The sequence below is a fragment of the Podarcis vaucheri genome, assembly GCF_965113315.1.
Source record: "Podarcis vaucheri genome assembly, chromosome: 7".
Lineage (NCBI taxonomy): Eukaryota > Metazoa > Chordata > Lepidosauria > Squamata > Lacertidae > Podarcis > Podarcis vaucheri.
The window spans coordinates 74,849,619-74,866,246 of NC_138765.1; the positions used below are offsets into that span (position 1 = coordinate 74,849,619).

At 46.8% G+C, this 16,628-nt stretch overlaps 1 protein-coding gene and 1 long non-coding RNA gene across 3 annotated transcripts in view; one reads left to right on the top strand and one right to left on the bottom strand.

The window, feature by feature from the left end:
• Positions 1-5,468, top strand: part of LOC309536172 (uncharacterized protein) — a 45,079-nt gene extending 39,611 nt beyond the window's left edge. For both annotated transcript variants that reach the window (XM_082230118.1, XM_082230119.1), the window contains one exon: positions 4,889-5,468. In XM_082230118.1, coding sequence (XP_082086244.1) covers positions 4,889-4,972 — 84 coding nt within the window. In that variant the 3' untranslated portion in view covers positions 4,973-5,468. The remainder of the gene's footprint in view (positions 1-4,888) is intronic.
• Positions 2,198-3,514, bottom strand: LOC309536602. The gene is made up of 2 exons (XR_014221666.1): positions 3,232-3,514; positions 2,198-3,177 (listed from the first exon to the last, which is right to left on the bottom strand). It is a non-coding gene; the product is annotated as an uncharacterized lncRNA (long non-coding RNA).
• Positions 5,469-16,628: the final 11,160 nt, after the last annotated feature.

A 16,628-nucleotide genomic window follows, 5' to 3' on the forward strand; every position in this document is an offset into this window, starting at 1 on the left:
CCTTTTATTCCAACCATGAGGACTAGAATGTTGCTTCATTGTTAAGGGGGGAGCCATAGTTCCCCAATGGCTCAGGTTCAATCGCAGGCATCTCCCTCCAGTGAGGACTGAGAAAGATCCCTGCCTGAAACCCTGGAAAGCTGCTGTCAGTCAGGGTAGATAATATTGAGCTAGATGGACTAATAGTCTGACTCTGTATAAAGCATAGAATCATAAGAGCCGGAAGGGACCATGAGGGTCATCCAGTCCAACCCCCTGCAATGCAGGAATCTTTTACCCAAGGTGGGACTCGAACCCGCAAGCCTGAGATTAAGAGCCTCGTGATCTACTGAGTGAGCTGTCCCAGCTGTAGCTTCGCATGTCTTAAGAGAAGAGCTGTGGCTCGATAGTAGAGCATCCGCTTTGCATGCAGAACGTCCATTCCTCGGCATCTCTAAGTGGGGTTGGGAATGTCATCCCCCTGAAACCCCGGACAGCCGCTGCCAGTCAGTGTAGACAGTACTGAGCTAGACGTCCCAATGGTCTGACTCGGTATAAGGCAGCTTCTTACATTCCCAACTGCAATGCATACATGATAGTTAGACTGGCGATCACTGTGCCGCTCACGCAGTGCCACCTCCATCCCAGCCCATGATCTGCACAAAATGCAAAAGTGTTTCTCTGGTGGCAGCAATGTCAGCAGCAGCAGCATCCGGCATTCCTTCTCTTCCACCCCAATTAATCTGCCCAGCTAACAAGCCGAGGCAGCTCCCTGACCTACTTTCCAAAATGCAGGCCCCTGCTGTTCCCAAAGACAGGTAATCTTCTTCCCCCACTGTCCCCCAAATACAAGGCACTTAGGAAGCGGCTTTTGAATTTTTTATATTTGCCATGCACTCTCACGACTTTCTTTTCCTGCTCTTAAAAAAGGAAAGCAACAGCAACAGATCACAGTGGCATTCTGTGGGTGTTTATTCCGAATTAAATCTGCCATGTTGCAGGGGAGGCCAGCCCATTGGGGCAAATGGGGGTTTCACCTGTTTGTCTTCTCCCTTACAACCAGTCCAGGTGACGGCAAATGCCCATTAACTTCCTCCTCCTCCTCTGTCTCATTGATGCCCCTTGCAGAACTTAGCAGGAAGGATGGGGGCAAAGCGAAAATTAAGTTGGCTCTGTTTGTCATTGCCTCTGGCGCCACCTACTGTTAGGCTCCCTGCCTTCTGCCCTGCCAGTCACCATGAGCACCCATCACCACTGATATTCAGTGATGTTGACTCCTGGGTAAGACTGGGATTGCAGCCTTCATTGCAGACATCTGCTGAAGGAGCAACAGCTCTTCTACCTCCCAGAAATGAGCTTTCTATGACTCTGACACACCCTGTCTCTGCTGCCAAGCACCCCAACAGGGATTATATAAGAGTGGAAGAAGAGTGTGGCTGCTGGACCATCTAGTAGTCCAGCACCCTGTTCTCACAGTGGTCGACCAGATGCCTTAATAATGTGCTCCTCCTCTGGTCCACCCTGAACCTCCCATCATTCAACTTCGTTGGATGCTGCCTGGCTATAGTGTTACGAGATGCAGGTACTCCTGGTCTGCTTGTAAATGAGACAGAAGACAGATAAGGGGGTCAGCTTGAGGTTAATAATAATAATAATAATTTTTATTTATACCCCGCCCTCCCCAGCCAAGGCCGGGCTCAGGGCGACTAACAAGCAATAATAAAAACAAGTTGAATGAATACAACTTAAAAACAAGATTAAAATACAACAATTAAAATATTGAAACATTAAAATATTAAAATGCAGCCTCATCACAGGAGGAAAAAGGAAAAAGAAAGAGGGGGGGGGATCAAATTGGCTCCAAGCCAAAGGCCAGGCAGAACAACTCTGTCTTACAGGCCCTGCGGAAAGAAATCAGATCCTGCAGGGCCCTGGTCTCATGAGGCAGAGCGTTCCACCAGGCCGGAGCCAGAGTTGAAAAGGCCCTGGCTCTGGTTGAAGCTAATCTAACTTCCTTAGGGCCCGGGACCTCTAGGGTGTTGCTGTTTATGGACCTTAAGGCTCTCCGTGGGGCATACCGGGAGAGGCGGTCCCGTAGGTACGAGGGTCCTAGGCCGTAAAGGGGTTGGACTAGCTTAGCAGGTGTGCTCTGACTGGCAGCTGCTCTCTAGGTTTCCAGAACCTTGAGATATCTTTTCCAGCTGCCAGATCCTTTAAAAAAAATTAAAATGACTAGAGAGGCCAGGGATTGAACCAGGAACCTTCTGCATGCAAATCAGGTGCCCTAGAGGCTGCACCATTTGAAATGCCTGGCTTGCGCACCACAATGGCTACTCCTAGCATCTTCCTTGTGGGGCGGATGTGTGTGTAGGCTCTCACCACCTTCCCTTTCTCTTAAGACATTCAGCTCCTCTTCTGCTGCCCTTGCAGAGCTGCCTCCCATTAGCATATAAAAAACAGCCACCTGCCACTGTTTCAAAAAACAGTGTGCAAGCCCAGCCGCCCATGCCCAGGCAAATTGGGATATGGAATCAGGAGTGAGGGTGTTGGAGAATTCTGATGAAAACAGCATGGAAGTGGAAAATCCTTGATGTTCCCTTATTCATTTCAATGTCTGGGACGGAAATCAATTCGGCAGATTTTGATCCGTATCCACCGTTGTTGCTTTCAGTCCGCAAAGATGTGGAGTTCTTTCAACACGCACACCAACCATTTGCATTGTGTTCCCTTTTTTGTATCTTAATGAACGGGCTGGAGTAACGCAAGGACAATATAATTTCCTTCATTAATTACGTAAGTTGCGCTGTTTTGCCATTGCGGACAGCGAGGCACGCAGTGTGGGTTTCTTTCTTTTTTTTGCAAAAGATGAACCACAGCAGAATGGAAACTGCGGCATGGCGGAATGGAAAATGGTGCCTTCTTCCATCTCTACCCCCAGGAGATGCAAGGACACTGATTAGGTTCACTTGAGGACAGTTTTCCTTTGTCTTTCTCACCAAGTCACGTCACCCCTCCCCTCCCCTTCCCCTCCTGCCTCAGAACAAAGTGACAATGTTTACAGAAAAGAAGCAACACCCAGACGCTTAAAATAGCTTTTCAAAGTACACGCTCCTTTCCTTAAAACATAATAGAGAGAAGGCTCTCAGGGCTGCAAAGGGCACATTTCATCATGATGAGGTGGAGAAAATACCACCGAGACTGAGCCCGGCTTGTGGTGCAGTGATGCACAGCAGAAACTCCTAGAGAGGCAACTTGAGGGCAGAGCCAACTTGTGCATAGATGTGCACCTGACTGTACTCCCCAGGTGGAGCAACTGCCAGAAATTGAACACTTGGCTCTAGATCCCTTGGAGGTTTTTAAACAGGGTGGTCATCTGCCAGGGGTACTTTAGCTGCAATTGCCGGGGGGTTGGTCTAGATGACCACTGGAGTCCCTTCCAACTCGACCGTTGTTCTGTGATTTGGGTTATAATTATTGGAGGTTTTTGGTTTAGGGGGGAGAGGCAGGTGGGGGCAGGGGAGCAGATGGTAATAATAATAATAATAATAATAATAATAATAATAATAATAATAAAATTTATTTATATCCCGCCCTGCCCAGCCGAAGCCGGGCTCAGAGCGGCTAACAACAGTAAAATGATAAAACATTCTAAAATCATTTCATTATAAAATTAATTCCAATCAGATTACGGTAATGGCAACCATTGGGCTAGAGTTCTGTGAGGATTGCCAAAGGAGGGAGTCAGGCTGTGCCTTGGCCAAAGGCCTGGTGAAACAGCTCTGTCTTGCAGGCCCTGCGGAAAGATGTCAAGTCCCGCAGGGCCCTAGTCTCTTGTGACAGAGCATTCCACCAGATCGGGGCCACGGCCAAAAAAGCCCTGGCTCTGGTTGAGGCCAGCCTAACCTCCCTGTGGCCCGGGATCTCCAAGATGTTTTTATCTGAAGTCCGTAAGGTCCTCCATGGGACATACCAGGAGAGGCGGTCCCGTAGGTACGAGATAGAGGGATATTTAAAAAATGTGCACTGTGCAGAGAAAGGGAATAGGAAACTTAAGAGGAATTCATGGCTGTCAGCGGCTGCTAGCCACAATGGCTATGCCGTGCCTCTGGTGTCTGGAATCGCAGGTGAAAATGTAGCCTTTTTAATCCATGGGTAGGAATAATTGTTGCACCCGAGCAGAGACAAAAGGAGCCAAACGACACCAAGGGGTTAATCCAGAGAAAGAGCGTTTTATTCTGCCATGGGGGGGGGGCAGAGGCACCTGTGTGATTCAGTTCACAAAAGACAGGCCGCACCGAAAACATTTTACAAGCAGGTTTTATCCTTTTTTCAAACCCCCTTTTTCCTCTCCCCCTTCACAGATTCTTACATAGAAATGTTGCTTTTCGTTCTCTGGCTCTGTTCCCCGAAGTATGTTGCAAGTCAATGTACCAGGACAAGGTTATCTTGGATCTGGGAAGTGAAAAACTTTACTGTTCTCAGCTCTGGGTTTGTTACAGCGTTTTTGTTACAGAGAGGACTGCTTAGCTCGTGCTTTTTGTCTTAGAGGAATATGCAGTTTTAAAAATGCGTACGCCGAGGCCTGTCGGGGGGGGGGAATTCACAAACAGTTTTTAGGGCTTTCTGGGGTAACTTTAACTGTACCCCTTCAAGAAGAGGGCTGTTGCTCTCATGCACTGCTTGCAGACTTCCAACAGGCCTCTGGTTGGCCACTGCAAGGACAGAATGCAGGAATATTGTCCATCAGCCTGAGCCGGCAGACAGTCTATTCCTTTGGATTTTTTTATAGAAATTTAAGTCATAAATAGATAAATGTTTGGTGCAGATGTATCTTCGATCTCACTTCCCGATTCCCCCTCAGAAACAAACAAACAAAAACTGAGCTCCTTTTCCCCCTGCCCAATAACAGGAAGATCATGGAGGTGAAGTAGACGACGCTGATGATCTGGAACTGGCCCAGGAACCCAGAGGCCGAGTGGAAAGAGACTACTAAATTTCACGCCGGCTCGATGGGGGATACCAGAGGAAAGAGCCTGAAATGGAAGAGCTGGGCCAGAACACCGCTGTGATGAGGCTGGGAATCTTCTGCCCATAACATTCAAGAGGGGCTAGCGCCTGATCTCTGCTTCCAGTAAATCACAGATGTGTCAACGTGGCCAGTTAGCAAGGTCCAGGGCAGCTTGCAAGGCAGATTTTGTTCCCTGGATGTTTCTTCTAAGGCAGAATGGAGCTCAAAGCAGAAAAATAAATTGCAGTTTCTCTTTTGATGGTTCTGTCCCTCCTGCCATACACACACTCCCCCCCCCCCCCCCCGTTTCAGAATTGTTAAGATTTGGGCCGTGAGGAGGGGCTGATGGTGTGTGGCCTCTGTTAGCCTTGGACAGTTCGTATCCTCCTCCTCCTACCCTTTGTCTTGGACTTGACCTCGTTGCTCTTTAATGCAAAATCTGTTCATCTTTATATTAAAAAACAAGGAAGTCTTTTGAGAATGAGATTCTTTTTTTACATCTTGGTCTGTTTTGTTACGGGTAAGTTATTGGGGGGGCGGGGGGCGGAAGGCGACGTTGCCTGTGTTTTGGAAGACAGAGAACACCCATCATCGAGACCCACTGCTGAAATGCAGATTTCTCGTGTGAACCTTATTTATTTATTACATATACACCACTTGATTGTTAAAGCAGCAACCTCAAAGCGGTTTACAAAAAGATTAAAGCAAGAAAAAAAGGCTTTCAGTGCTTAAGCGCCATAGGAAGCTGCCTTCAGCTGTGTTGAACCTATGAGACCATCTAGCCCTGTATTCCCTACACTGACTGGCAACAACTCTCCAGGGTTTCAGACAAGGGGCATTGCCAGCCCTGCTGGGAGATGCCAGGCATTGAACCTGGGAAAGTTGTTCTTGATTATCACCAGTCAGCAGTTTTTAATCTTATAAATTCAGTGTTATCAATTTCCAGGGTAGGGAACCTTCTGGCCTGTGGACCAAATTTGGCCCAAATGAGCACCAATTTGCCTTGAGGGCCCGCTTGCCCTCCAAACAATGTGTACGTGCCCTGCATCTGATGCCAAATGTGACTTCAGGTGTAGGCAGTGAGAGAAGTGGCTGGATCGGGGACACAACTCAGTTTTGTGTGAACTCAGTTACGCAGCTGATCACCACCACTGCACCAAACATTTGGCTGAGAGAACAGGATGGCTTTCATTTATGGTGTAAGGAAGGATGCAGGCAGGTGGGGAGCTGGGTGGGGCCACAGTCACACTTAATGTACCAGACTCAGCTGGTAGCAGCCAGGATGCCAGGTGCAAATGTCAGCTCAAAAGCCCAAGAGCTTGGAGCTGCGTAGCTGACGAAACTGTGAAGCCAGGGATTTCTGCTTGCTTTTGTGCTCTTCCCTTGCAAACTTTGATTTAATGCATCGCTGTCCCTCGCTGCCTGCCATGAATAGCTCTTTCCAAACAGATTAATCAGAAGCTAATTCGTCTGCCGGGCCATGTAGCAGTCAAACGACATCCCCAACTCACTCCGGGGATGCGGCCCTTTTCATCACCAGCCGGGATTCTGATCTGAGCTGACATGCTCTTGGTTTCGACACGGCCATTTCTCTGCCAAAGCCTCCTCTGAGAAATGAGTAATGGGGGTGGATTTTCGGCCTGAACCTTTGCTCCTGTCCTCCTTCCGCCAATCTCCTTGATGGAAGAAATGAGCTATGCTGCTTCTCCCAGGCAAAGTCCAGAATTATTAGTAGTATCAAAGTTAAAATGTAAACGCTACAGCAGCCTTTCTGAAGCTTGGTTCCCCAGATGCCATTGGACTACAACTCCCATCATCCGTGACCACTGGTGCGGCTAGATAGGAATGATGGGAGTTGTAGTCCAAAAACAACTGGACCCCAAGGTTGAGAAAGGCTGATCTGGAGGGCCAACTTAAGTTGCCGGTTAAGTTGTCGAGGGCTGATTTCTTGTCCTGTGATAAAAAGGCTTCTGTTTAGACCGCCAAACGTTTCAGGGGAGCATTTGCAATCGTTGAGCACCATTTTTTAGTGAATTGCCGAAAGTCAGATTTTAGTTGAAATTGTGACCCCGGGGCTTAGGGATTTTTTCAAAAAAATCTTTTTCCTCCGCTTAAGTTGTCGAGGGCTGATTTCTTGTCCTGTAATAAAAAGCCTTCTGTTTTGACCGCCAAACCTTTCAGGGGAGCATTTGCAACCGTTCGGCACCATTTTTGAGTGAACTGCCGAATGTCGGATTTTTTCTGAAATTGTGACTTTTTCAAATTTCAAATTTCAAATTTTTCAAAAAAATCTTTTCCCTCCGCTTAAGTTGTCGAGGGCTGATTTCTTGTCCTGTGATAAAAAGGCTTCTGTTTCGACCGCAAATGCTTTCAGAGGAGCATTTGCAACCGTTTGGCACCATTTTTGAGTGAACTGCCAAATGTCAGATTTTTTCTTAAATTGTGACCCTGGGGTTTAGGGATTTTTTTTTTAAAAAAAACTGTTTCCGCTGGTTAAGTTGTCGAGGGCTGATTTCTTGTCCTGTTATAAAAAGCCTTCTGTTTAGACCACCACAGTTTCAGAGGAGCATTTGCAACCGTTTGGCACCATTTTTGAGTGAACTGCGTAATGTCAGATTTTTTCTGAAATTGTGACCCTGGGGCTGAATGATTTTTTTAAAAAAATCTTTTTCCTCTGCTTAAGTTGTCGAGGGCTGATTTCTTGTCCTGTGATAAAAAGCCTTCTGTTTCGACCGCCAAACCGTTCAGGGGAGCATTTGCAACCCTTTGGCACCATTTTTGAGTGAACTGCCGAATGTCAGATTTTTTCTGAAATTGTGACCTTAGGGATTCTTTCAAAAAATCTTTTTCCGCCGGTTAAGTTGTCGAGGGCTAATTTCTTGTCCTGTTATAAAAAGACTCATGTTTTGACCGCCAAACGTTTCAGGGGAGTATTTGCAACCGTTGGGCACCATTTTTGAGTGAATTGCCGAATGTCAGATATTTTCTGAAATTGTGACCCCGGGGCTTAAGGGTTTTTTCAAAAAATATTTTTCCGCCGGTTAAGTTGTCAAGGGCTAATTTCTTGTCCTGTGATAAAAAGCCTTCTGCTTTGACTGCAAAACCTTTCAGGGGAGCACTTGCAACCGTTGGGCACCATATTTGAGTGAATTGCCGAAAGTCAGATTTTTGCGGAAATTGTGACCCCGGGGCTTAGGGATTTTTTCCAAAAAATCTTTTCCCGCCAGTTAAGTTGTCGAGGGCTGATTTCTTGTCCTGTTATAAAAAGCCTTCTGTTTAGACCGCCACAGCTTTCAGAGGAGCATTTGCAACTGTTTGGCACAATTTTTGAGTGAACTGCCAAATGTCAGTTATTTTCTGAAATTGTGACCCCGGGGCTTAGGGTTTTTTTCAAAAATACATTTTTTCGCCGGTTAAGTTGTTGAGGGCTGATTACTTGTCCTGTGATAAAAAGCCTTCTGTTTCAACCGCCAAAGCTTTCAGGGGAGCATTTGCAACTGTTGGACACCATTTTTGAGTGAATTGCTGAAAGTCAGATTTTTTCTGAAATTGTGACCCCGGGGCTTAGGGATTTTTTCAAAAAAATCTTTCCCCACCACTTAAGTTGTCGAGGGCAGATTTCTTGTCCTGTTATAAAAAGCCTTCTGTTTAGACCGCCACAGCTTTCATAGGAGCATTTGCAACCTTTGGCACCATTTTTGAGTGAACTGCCGAATGTCAGATATTTTTTGAAATTGTGCTTAGGGATTTTTTCAAAAAAAATCTTTTTCTGCCGGTTAATTAATTGGGCAGCTGATCTGTTTTTTAAAAAGCCTTAGTACAAGTACGTTGGTAAACAGCAGGTGGCTAACACTATCTCAAGAAGTTTGGGCTTTTGCAGAGGTGGCAAATTGCCATTGGCACAGAAAGGAACACTGCTTCCTGTTTCCGGATTGTTCTGAGCTGTACTCAGTGGCAATAATTTGGCCTGACACACAAGCTGTCGGGAAAATCTTCTGGGGACTAGGTAAATGGTAAAGGGACCCCTGAGCATTAGGTCCAGTCGTGACCGACTCTGGGGTTGCGGCGCTCATCTCGCTTTATTGGCCAAGGGAGCCGGCGTACACCTTCTGGGTCATGTGGCCAGCATGTCTAAGCCGCTTCTGGAGAACCAGAGCAGTGCACGGAAACGCCGTTTACCTTCCCGCCAGAGCAGTACCTATTTATCTACTTGCACTTTGGCGTGCGTTTGAACTGCTATGTGGGCAGGAGCTGGGACCGAGCAACGGGAGCTCACCCCGTCATGGGGATTCGAACCGCCAACCTTCTGATCGGCGAGTCCTAGGCAGGCCACAAAAAATGGCTCAGTGGGCCTATTTTGGCCCTTGGGTTGTGGCTTTGACACCCCTGCTGTAGGTTCCAAGCATCCACATGTTGCTATTTTAGAAGCTCAGCTCAGCAAAAGTCAGCATGGTGTAGAGGTTAGCGTCAGACTAAGTCCTGGCAGGACCAGGGTTCAAATCCCCCAAACTCATTGGGTGTGTGACCTTGGGCCAATCACCTTCCCCCAGCCTATCCTACCTTGCAGCGTTGTTGCGTGGATCAAATGGGGAGGCAGGTGAACCAGGCAGGTGAACTTCAGCTCTCTGGAGGAAAAAAAGCTGGGACAATTCATGGAATAATAAATACGCTTAGCTCTTGGGCAATGGACACACCCATGGTCTAGCAGGTGGTAGGGCAGACCATCTCCCTCTTCAGGCATAAACTTCACCGTGTGACCCTCAACTTAGTTACCATCTCTCTGCCTAGGCTACCTTACAGGGCTGTTGTAAGGAAAAGGGGAATTCAGTACATACACCACCCTGAGCAATTCTCAAAGGAAAGTAGGAGGAAAATGTAATAACTATCATACTCATGGATGGGACCATGGGGAACAGCAAGGCATCCAAACTCATAGCCAAACGACTGTCCAAAATATACTACACCTGGGCCTATAAATCAGCATGTGCGAATTAGCACCTTTTTTGTCTTCTCTTTGAGATGGTGAGTTTCCTTTGTTTTTGGCAACGTTGCCCTCTTGGACGCTGAGGTTTGCCCTGGGAACAGAGCAGCTGAGTCAAAAGATGGGCATGATGCTACTATGAGCTGTGGTCCCCCCCCCTTCACTTTCCAACACTGCCAATTATTATCTATTTGTCACCATTTACGGTTCTCTGTCCCTTCTTTAAAAATATCAGCGGCAGTGTCCTTTCTAAAAATGGGACAGAACAGTACCTCTAATCTAATTAGCCTTTTCTCTTACCCGGAGGGAAGAAACAGAAAAGCAATAACCCATAACCCTTAGTTTTCTGCAGGATGTTTTGTGATCTTGCTTTGATGAGTCTGGCGCACATCTCAACAGAGAGCAATCTTGAGCAGGGACTGCTCAGGCAGGGGTGAGATACCCGAGGACCGCAGGCCTAATGTGGCCCTCCAGGCCTGTCAACTGGCCCCCGCAGGACTCGCTCTAAGCAGCATTCCTCTCCAGGTGACATCCTTTCTTCGCAGGCCTTCTCCCTCGCTGGCACAACTCCTTATCTGGAAGTGTCCTTGAATGGCGATAAGGCCTTCCCGGGATGGAGTGCAGGAACTTCAGAATTTGGCACAGCTGGAATGCAGCCTACTCTACAGACAGAGTTCGTGTCCTGTCAGTTGTTCCACCCACTTTTCCTTCTGGCCCTGCCAACCTTTGCCAGGTGGTCCTTGAAAGGTTGTGCATGAGGCAGCATGGCCCCTATGCTGAAAAGCTTCCCCACTCTGGGGCTAGGGCATAGACACGTTTAAAATGGACATCAAATGATGTCAAGTTAAATTAATTGGAAAAAGCTTACAAATACCGGATAGGCTTAGGATTTAAATATGTAATATGTGATGAATTAATATGTTTACTACTGAATTGGGAAGGAAGAAAGATGTTAAGTGATTAAGTTAATTTTATAAGAATGCTGATTTGGAAAACCGTTAAATGACATCCATTGAAATCCAACCAGGGGGATACGAGGAAGTTTCTCAACAAAGTTAATTAGATTAAGGTTTTAAAAGGCTATGATTTATGTGCGTTTGTTTATTTGTTTGTGTGTTTAAATTTTTGTGAAAAAATCAAAAACAAAAAAATAAAATAAAATGGGCATCAAAAGAGAGGTTTTTGCACAAAGGAAGATATAAAAGAAGCCTCTGGCAGGTGTGTAATTCAGAAACAGTCTTCCCCCATCGAATCATAGTGTGTTACTCCAAGGTTGTTGTTTTTCTGAAGTTTTTTTCTGAAGTTTTCCAAAATTCCACACATACATTTCAATGCATAAAAAACCCTTTTTTTCTTTTTACTTCCCACCCTCTTTTCCATGGTGTTTCTGTTTCTCTCCCTCTGGTGCACCCAGTCTTCTATGTCTTAAACCTTAACAAAACTACCATAATCTTTCATCCCTTCTGTTGCTCAGCATTCAAATCCTGCTGGTGCTGTTAATGTGGATGAAAAAAAAAATCTGAAAAGGGTTTCCACTCTTCCACAAAACCTTCTCATTAGGTTCTCATAGTTTAGCTGTTAACTTTGCCAATTCTGCATAATCCATCATCACCTCGTTTATCCATTCTTCCCCCAAGGGTCATCTAGTTCAACCCCCTGCAATGCAGTGAAGAACAGCTCTGGAACATCACTGATTTTCAGATCAAATTGGTTGCATTTAGAAAATCTACCTTGTGGCTCCTTAGCCACTGGCAATTTCACCCTAAGTGCTGGGGAGCTAGTGCCCTTTAGAGCTGGCCGAGTGGAATGTCGGGAGCCCAAATGGTGGGCGGAGCTGGAGCCAACAGGAGGCGGAGTCAAGAAACAATAGTTGCGTCTCCATCCTCCTCCCTGCTAAGTTCTCCAAGGTGTAGGTCAGGGGTCAGCAAACTTTGACATCAGGGGGCCGGTCCACTGAGCCTCAGACCTTGTGGGGGGCCGGACTATATGTTTTTTTTGGGGGGGTGGACGAATGCCCCACAAAGAACCCATAGATGCATTTTAAATAAAAGGGCACATTCTACTCATGTAAAAACATTCTGATTCCCAGACCATCTGCAGGTTGGATTTAGAAGGTGATTGGGCTTAGTTTGCCTACCCATGGTGGTGAGACTAAAGAGGAGCAAGCTGGCAGGCAAAGCCATTCTCTGGACTGGTCCTAAACAAGAAGGCAAGCTGGTGGGAGTTGGATGAGGGCAGACCAAGTGCCCCCTTCACCCGGATGGACCAGGCTCCGCTGTGCACGGCTGCTTTGAAATTTAAAAAGGTGCCTCAGACGAAGTCAGGCTATTGGCCCATCCAGCCCAGCATTGTCCAATCCAGGGTTAAGGAATCTTTGCCAGCATTTCCTTTTAGCCAAACTCCCAAGGGCCACATGCCAGCATTGGGCAAAGAAAGGAATGCAAATGTTATCTTGGCACACTAGGCTAGTTTCTATAGACATGCAAGCACATAGCTTTACACTGTGCCAGACCACAGAACTATCTAACTCAGTACCGCCTACACCATGGGTAGGCAAACTAAAGCCCAGGGGCCGGATCCGGCCCAATCGCCTTCTCAATCCAGCCCATGGATGGCCCAGGAATCAGTGTGTTTTTACATGAGTAGAATGTGTCCTTTTATTTAAAATGCATCTCTGGGTTATTTGCCTGGGGTTTTTACATGAGTAGAATGTAGGCTTTTTCTTCTTTTTTTTGAGAACGATTGGAAGCTTTTTACACAAGACTTTATTGGCTAAGACATGAGGTTGAATAAATATCTGGTGCTTTTAATTGTTACTTTTCTTTTCTTGTTACTTTTAATTTTTTTGTATTTTTTTGATGTGGAGAATTTTTTTCCTCTCTCTTCTTTTTTCTTTTCCTTCTTTTCTGTGCTTAACTTTGTTGTACTTACCTTTACTGTAAGATTGTATTTTAAACCAATAAAGATGTATTTATTTATTTTTTAAAAAAGAATATGTGTTTTTATTTAAAATGCATCTCTGGGTTATTTGTGGGGCATGGGAATTCGTTCATCCCCCCCCCCAATATAGTCCGGCCCCCACAAGGTCTGAGGGACATTGGACCAGCCCCCTGCTGAAAATGTTTGCTGACCCCTGGCCTACACCAACTGGCAGCAGCTCTCCAGAGTTTCAGGCAGGAGTCTCTCCCAGCGTTGTTTGGAGGTCCTGGGGATTGACCCTGAGGTATTCTGTGTGCAGGAACGCGGGTGGGTTAAACCACAGAGCCTAGGACTTGCTGATCAGAAGGTCGGCGGTTCGAATCCCCGCAACCGGGTGAGCTCCCATCGCTCGGTCCCTGCTCCTGCCAACCTAGCTGTTCGAAAGCACATCAAAGTGCAAGTAGATAAATAGGTACCGCTCCGGCGGGAAGATAAACGGCGTTTCCGTGCGGTGCTCTGGTTCGCCAGAAGCGGTCATGCTGGCCACATGACCCAGAAGCTGTACGCAGGCTCCCTGGGCCAATATAGCGAGATGAGCGCCGCAACCCCAGAGTTGGCCACGACTGGACCTAATGATTAGGGGTCCCTTTACCCTTTACCTATTCTATGTTCGAGACAGGTGCTCTACTACTGAGCTCCATCCCTTGCCCCTTCTCTAGTCTCCATCCAGAAATGAAAGAGGCATTATCAGAGTTCAAGGAGACATTGCAGCCAGATTTTTTAAAAAATAAATACTTTGCGTGCAAAGCAGGGCTGGGAAGGGTTATGACCTGGAGAAGAGCTTGGAGGGACAGATTGAGAAATATCGAGGGTCACATTCAGTCTACTCTGGACCTCAGGGAGAGCGTTTTTGTTTTTTTCCATTCCGTGCCAGCGTTTCAGCAGGCGACGCCAAGGATTCAGGCAGGTGCCTTCTACACGCCAAGCACGTATCCAGCCATTTGAACCACGATCCCTCTCTTTTGAGCAGTTTCAGCACGGGGGGCAGGAAACACCCTGCTGCACGAACTCTTGGCTTGACCCAGCAAATCTGCTGTGGCCCATTAGACAGACTGTATTCTAAATTTGGCTTCATTTGCAAGCGAGACGGCCCTGTGTCCCCAGCAATCTTTTATTAATGAGCCTTTTTGCAGGGAGCTCGATGTTCCCTGGGCGGAGCAGGTCACCCGGAGCAGCCAAGAGGCGGTTGGAAGGGAAGCACAGACATTTGTCAAAGCAGCCGCTGCAAGGTGCAATGTTTTGCTTGGGCAATTTCTTTTTCTTCTTCTTCTGCTGAATTTTTTCTTCTCTCTAAATGGGCGTTAAATAGGAATAGAAAGGAAGAGGGGAAACGACTCTGTTCAGACGGTGACCTGGCAAGCCAAACGCAGCCCTTGCTAGACATGCAACAAGGTCTTCCAAATGCATTACATTCTCCCTTGCCCCCCCCCCCAAACCCCATTCATGCAACTAGAATGGAGCTGGTAGCAGAAAGATGATTTTAAGATTATGGTAAGACATGGTGGATTCGAAAACCCTTCAGGCATCCTCACCCTAGGAGCAGATGTTGTTGCTGGCATCTTTCTGTCTTGAGAATGGAGAATGATTTCTTTGTCTTTTTGCTGTCTGATGCTAGAGAGAGAGAGGAAGCCATGTTGCAGTGCTCTGTGTGTGTTTATATGTAAATTAAGTAGATTAGCCAATATGCTGAGTTGCTGAGGTCTGTCACACAAGTTGCGCAAACTCTGCAGATCCCTAAGTGTGCCAGTGTGGGTGGGCATCGGTCGCTGTGATGTTCGGGCTGAAGAAAGCTTTTGAAGCTCCCAAACGATCGACCAGGAGGGAGGGAACGTGCCAGTCGGGCATGTGTCTCTGCCAGGGTCCTATTCGAGTGTAGGCTGAACTCCTGACACTCTGGGAGTGAAGTCAAACCACTGTGTTAGCAGCATCAAAGTGACTTTCTTGAGATGCAAGCCAGGGCAGTGTGTATGGAGTCCTGGGCTGCCCAGACGACAAGACCCCATTCTTGGCCTTGTTGATGTGGTCCAAAGGAAAGAAGAGCAATAATTTTGGCACCAGTTGGGCTGCAGGAGTTGCCAGAAGGAGGCATACAAGGCACCATCCAATCGTGTTAGAGACTCCAGATTTGGAGAGGGTTCGCTCCTTAGCCTGTTCCTTTTCCCAAATGTATTTCCTAGATGGGCTCCCTTCCCAGGTTGACAAGACCCCTCTAGGAGTGGACAGGAACCTAAGAAGAGCCTATTGGATCAGGCCAAACATCCTGATCTAGTCCAGCATCCTGTTCTCATACTGTATTTTTCGATCCATAAGACGCACTTTTTTCTTCCTAAAAAGTAAGGGGAAATGTCTCTGCATTTTATGGAGTGAATGCGTTGTTCCTAGAGCCAAATTGCCCAGGAGCAAAAAGCAGATTGTTTGCCAATCGGGGAGAGAGATAAAGGATGCTAGCAGAGGCTGCCTGGGAGTGGGGAGGTAAAAGCCCATGGATCCTCAGGATTTTTACATTGGGTCACCCCAAATTCACCATCAGATCACATAGTATGTCCATGGCTACAGCCTGCACCAACAAAAACCACGCATCCAGTGTTGTGTGGAGCCACAATGGCACAAAAACATGGTTACAAAGCATGGATCCACATGGATCCTCAGGATTTTTGCATTGGGTCACCCCAAATTCACCATCAGATCACATGTCTGTGGCCACAACATGAACCACAAAAATCATACATCCACTGTTTCGTTCAGAATTCCCCCTCCCCCTTGTTTTCCTCCTCTAAAAACTATGTGTGTCTTATGGTCAGGTGTGTCTTATGGAGCAAAAAATACAGTAAGTGGCCAACCAGAAGCCTCTGGGAAGCCTGCAAGCAGGATCTGAGCACAAGAGCCCTCTCCCCTCCTGCGGTTTCCAGCATTGCTGCCTTCTCCATGGATTGGTCTAATCCTCTTTTAAAGCCATACAAGTTGGGGGCCGACACGGCTTCCTGTGGGAGTGAGTTCCACAGGTGAAACTACGCACTCGGTGAATAAACGCTTTCTTTTTTGTCTGTTGACATTCAGTTTCATAAGAAGTCCTGAAGTTGTAGTGTTCTGCGGGGGATACATACAGTGGTGCCCCGCAAAACGAATGCCTCGCAAGACAAAAAACTCGCAAGACGAAAGGGTTTTTTGTTTTTTGAGCTGCTACACAAGACGAATTTCCCTATGGGCTTGCTTCGCAAGACGGAAACGTCTTGCAAGTTTGTTTCCTTTTTCTTAACACCGTTAATACAGTTGCGACTTGACTTCGAGGAGCAACTCATAGAACGCGGTGTGGTAGCCTTTTTTGAGGTTTTTAAAGACTTTGGTGATTTTTGAAGCTTTTCCAAACTTTCCTGACACTGTGCTTCGCAAGACAAAAAAAATCGCAAGACGACAAAACTCGCGGAACGAATTAATTTCGTCTTGCGAGGCACCACTGTACACCTTGCATAGAAACCAACTCCTAGGGGCCGAGGTCCCTTAATTCACTCCTTAAAATATTTCAGGGGGCCTCACCCCCACCCCCAAGTTCATGGGCATTGCCATTCAAAAGGTGTGTTTGCACCCCATCATGTGATTGATTGATTCTGTGACATAAAACAATTTCAGTGGCTCTGCTCTGGAACCAGCTCTGGATATGACCTCACTGACTTTGTAGAAAAG